Genomic DNA, 5,192 nt, shown 5'->3' on the forward strand with positions numbered 1-5,192 from the left:
CATCCCATTCTAATCTATCTTCCCTTCAACCGATAAAGTGATTTTCCTAAAGCATAAGTCAAATCGTGTCACTGCCCCAATTCAACTCAATAAACTCCAAAATTCCCAATTACCTTCATGATAAAATACTTTGTGAATGCTTTTTGGCTTTTACAGCCTTTCACAAACTGGCGTCTCTCTTTCTTTGCTCTTTTCTTAAAACATGCTCTCCATCCATTCAGTAAATTAGACAGCTATACTGCCCTACTCACCATTCCACCCATGATACTCCTTTCCCATTTGTGTGCCTTTTCACTGTCTGTCCTCTATGCCTGAAATGCCCCCCACCCACCATTTGCCCTCCAGCCTCCCCTTCCCTAGTTTCCTTCAGGAATCAACTCAAATTCCACCTTCTTTAGGCTGCTGCCAGTTCTACACTGCTCCTCTCCTCATGCTGTCCCTCCAAGATTACCCTCCAGTAATTTGTACATTGTCTCCTTCATTGGAATGTGAGTTCCCTGAAGGCAACACCTATTTTTTTATTATTTTTTTTTGGTCAGATCTATTTTTGCTTTTCATCCCCAGTGTTTAACAAAATGTCTGGCACACAGTAAGCATTTTAAAAAGCTCACTGACTGACTGATAGTGTCTTAGAGGTGGCTCTGATCTATCTCACTGTAACTTGCCTTATATCAGTGCATGGTCAGGGTGTAAACATGTCCCTTTCACAACAGAGGTGCACTTAATCCTATGTAACTCTTAAGCATGTCCTTCAAGATCAGGCTCCAGAAAAAAAAGAGAATCTTAGAATCTTGCAAGGTGACTTTTATAACCAAAACATAGTTATGGTCAACATCTTACTCTCATACTTTGCTCATATGTACCAAGGTATAACACATGTGAGACGGTAGATGACTTAAAGAGTCTTTGTATTCATGTTACTCATTTAATTATAAGACCATAAATTTTTCATTACATATGAATATGTAGAAATACATCCCAATGAGTTCATCAATGACAGCTCTTGGTGAAGAAATAAAGCAGATAGTGTGAGAAGTTTCAGCGAATTGGATAAAACTCTTCAACAATTTCAGCATAAGTTTTCCTTTCTACAAAAGAAAAAGATATTATGAGTATTTTAAATATTTCATTAGCTTTTAGTTTAAATTTTCTCTGAACATATTTACTATTGAAATGAATATATCTATTTAAAGATGTCACTACTTTTCCAGCTTCAGAAATTTTCCCAGGTATTTGGTTAGAAAGACTTTGCTATTGTTTCCCTAAAATATACATCAGCTCCATTTATGAATTCAAAAGTATTTTTTTTTCTTCATTCAAAGTACTGGGTTGATTGAGAATGCAGGGGTAAAGGAGGGGTGAGGAGATCAGAAGGACAACAGTGCTGCTGGGTGGAAGACAGAGGGGAAGAGAAAAAGAAGAACTAATCCCATCCAGCCAGGAACATCAAATGTCTTGGAGCTCTGGTTTCCAAAATAAATGGCTCACAGCCATCAGCTGTCAGAACCATGGTAAGGCATAATAATTGGACCAGATTTTTAAACTGATGTTTGAGCTTTCTTAAACTAATGAAACCCACTGGTCTTATTCTATTCCTGTAAATCTATTCTAAAGATGTTATAGAAAAATAGCAACACCCAAACCTGGATCCACACCAGGCTGTATCACTATCTAGTATTAATGGGATCTTGAGGAAGTTACTTTAGCTCTGTGGGACCTGAGTTCTTTCATCTGAAAAGAGATGGGCCAATCTGACTGACCAATAGCTACCCAAATTGTGGCACATGAATGAGATGGGATGTTATTACATCAGCACAATGGACAAACATGAAGAATTCAGTGAAATACTGTGCAACTTATGAACTGATCTAGAATAAGGAAAATAAGATATACAATCATTAAATAACACAAATGGAAAGAACAACAAAACTGAATGCTGTGGAATTGTAATGATCAAACTTGGCTCCAGAAAAGAGTTAAGAAAATGCATATTCATTTCCTTCACACAGTTTATATATGTGTAGGATATTCTATACACTGTCAGTACATATTTGGGTGGTTTTGTGGGGATTTTCTTGGCCCCCTGCGTTAAATTAAGGAAACACTCACTAGGTGAGAGGAATAGATCAAGAAATGAATGGAATATAAAAACAAAAAGCAGCAGTTAAAAAAAAAAAGAGAGATGACCAAAGCAGGTGATAAATGAAATCTCTTCTAATTCTAAAACTGACTTAAATGCCTGCAAATAAGGTTGTTTATAGTGATATAACCAGTGAAAAACTGAAACACCTACACATCCTAGGATGGGAATGGCAGAGCAAATTACAGAATATCAATGTAATGGATAGCACCATTAAACACGATGAAATGAAAAGAAAGTGGAAGCAAAAGGACTTTAGACATACTAAGGTAGAGAAACATGAAGAGAATTATATAATGAAAATACTGTTATATCAGTTTATTTAATATGTTGAGCTTAGAAATAATTTTTTAAAAATCCTTACCTTTCATCTTAGAATAGATACTGTATATTGGTTCCAAGAGAGGTAAGGGCTAGGCAATGGAGTTAGTTAAGTAACTTGCCCAGGGACATGCAGCTAGGAAGTGTTTGAGACCACATATCAACCCAGGATCTCTTATCTCTAGGCCTGGCTCTCAATGCACTGAGTCACCTAGCTGCCCCCAGAAATAATGTTTTTAAAAAGACCAACATTTTTATCTAAATAAAAAATACAATGTATTTGTTTAAAAACAAAGTTAATACACTGGACTGTATATCTAAGAGATCTGGGTTATACTTTTGCTCTATCATTTATAAACTATGTGACTTGATGCAAGAAACTTAACCTGAACCCGTTTCCTCTTTGATAAAATGGGAATACTATTTACTTGCATTACTTACTGCACAGGGCTGTTGTCATAATTAAATCAAATGTAGGGCATTTCCCAAAATGACTGAACTCTCAGAGATCAATATAATTCTGGGAACTTCTAGGGTTAAATAGGATCTAGATTGCTTATAAGCATACTGGCAAGCTCAGGCTAGGAAGGACATTTAATCAATATTTATTCTGGACAAAAATTAATAATCAAGCAATGGAATGCAAAAATAAAACCCACAGGGGGCAGCTGGGTAGCTCAGTGGATCGAGAACCAGGCCTAGAGATGGGAGGTCCTAGGTTCAAATCTGGCCTCAGGCATTTCCCAGCTGTGTGACCCTGGGCAAGTCACTTGACCCCCCCCATTGCCTAGCCCTTACCACTCTTCTGCCTTGAAGCCAATACACAAGAGGGAAGGTAAGGGTTTTAAAAAAAATAAAAAATAAAAAAATAAAAATAAATAAAACCTACATTCCCAGGAAGCCCAAACTCAATATCCCACTTTCCATTCTGATAGGAGCAACATGTAAGCTAAGGTCTTGCCAACAGTTTTTCCCTAAAAGGTAAGGAAGTTGTCCCCAAGATCTGACTGATTTGGGGAGCTAAAGTTTGATCCCAGTATTAATTATCCTTGCTTTTCTGTCATCTTTGCCAATTTACTGAGTATGAAATCTAACCTGTGAGTTAATATGCATTTTTCTTATTAGTAGTGATATGGAACAATCTTTCACATGACTGTTTAGACTATGTAATTCTTTTGAAAACTGCTCAAATACTATAATTAGGATAGAACTAAAGGACTTTATTTCTATGGCTTGTGATAACTCATATACTTCATATTACATATTTGCATGCATAGTTATATATTAAGTATTAAATAATACACGATTTCAGGTAAATACCTACCTTTGTCTTTATAATCTTCTGGATGCAGTTTCATATACAGATGCATATCACGGTCCCTTTCAGCATATTTAAAGTCTTGGCGTTTAATAAAGTAATAGCCCACAAAATAAAATGAAGTGACATATAAGAGCTGGCGATGCAAGCCTGAAATTCATGAAGAATCAAAACCAAAAGATAAAAGGAAGTCAGGTTTTATGATGGAGAAAAAAATGGCATTTAGATATCATGCAAATAGCAGTCACTTCCCCCCATTATTCTAAAAGTATTTAAATAAAAATATGTCCATTCACTCATTCTATTACTGGGCATTTGCTGTACAAGGCACTGTGGGAGATCTAAAGATGACTGGCCTAGAGAGAAAACACACACAAATGGAGGCTTGGTTTCAGCTCCTGCTTCAACATTTATTTGTGTAACCCAGCTTGGGCAAACCATTATTTGAAGGCTTCAGTTTCCTCATCTTCAAATGAGAAAGACAGATTAAAATGATCCCTAAAGTCACTTCTAACTTTAGAATTTGTCTGGAAATCAAGAATTTCTTAAGCACCTACTATGTGCCAAATGTGCCATGGGATACAAAAGAAAAGACAAAATAGTCTGTCCTCAAGGAACTCGGAATCCAATGGGGAGAGACAACAAACTGTTGCTATTTGATCGTGTCCCAACTTTTTGTAATCCCATTTTGAGGTTTTCTTGGCAAAGATACAGGAGGGGTTTCCTATTACCTTCTCCAATTTATTTTTCAGATGAGAAAAATGTGTCAAAAACAGAATTAAGTAATTTACCCAGAGTCACACAGCTAGGAAGTGTTTGAGACTAAATTTGAACTCAGGAAAATGAATCTTCCTGACTCCAGAGCTGGTATTCTATCCACTGGGACACTTCACTGCCCTAAACACCAACATGTACAATCAAGATATATATGTAATAAATTGGAGTTAAATTCAGAGAGAAGTCACTAATATTAAAGAAGACTAGGAATGGCTCCTTGTGGAAAATGAGATCTTTGCTGAGACCATTTGGAAGTCAGGGAAGCCAGGAAGATGAGATGAGGTGGGTAGTAATTCCAGGCATGGGAAATAGTCAATGAAAATGCACTGAGTCTGGAAATGGAGTAACTTATTCAAGGAATAGCAAGGAGGTCTATGTCATTGGACTGAAGAGTTCATGGAGTAAGGTATAAGAAGACTGGAAAGGTAGGAAGGGGTCAGATGATGAAGGGTTTTAAAAACCAAAGATAGGATTTCACAATTGATCGTAGAGCAATAGGGAACCCACTATAGTTATGGTGTCAAACTCAAATAGAAACATGGGCTACTCAGCTATACATAAAGATCTCTACAGGCTGCATATTGACTTAGAAAACCATATGTTAATATTATTTATGTTTTATTGTATTTCACTAAA

General features: G+C 36.5%; 1 protein-coding gene across 1 annotated transcript; it reads right to left on the reverse strand.

Annotated features, from left to right (window-relative positions):
• Positions 1 to 891: 891 nt before the first annotated feature.
• LOC123241226 (NADH dehydrogenase [ubiquinone] 1 subunit C2-like) lies at positions 892 to 3,933 on the reverse strand (the record flags this gene model as incomplete). Its single annotated transcript, XM_044668928.1, has 2 exons — positions 892 to 1,088; positions 3,786 to 3,933. Coding segments are annotated over 2 exons (198 nt in total), but the record flags the coding sequence as incomplete, so codon positions are not given.
• Between the last annotated feature and the right edge of the window lie 1,259 nt (positions 3,934 to 5,192).

This window comes from Gracilinanus agilis, chromosome 3, assembly GCF_016433145.1.
Source record: "Gracilinanus agilis isolate LMUSP501 chromosome 3, AgileGrace, whole genome shotgun sequence".
NCBI classification, from domain to species: domain Eukaryota; kingdom Metazoa; phylum Chordata; class Mammalia; order Didelphimorphia; family Didelphidae; genus Gracilinanus; species Gracilinanus agilis.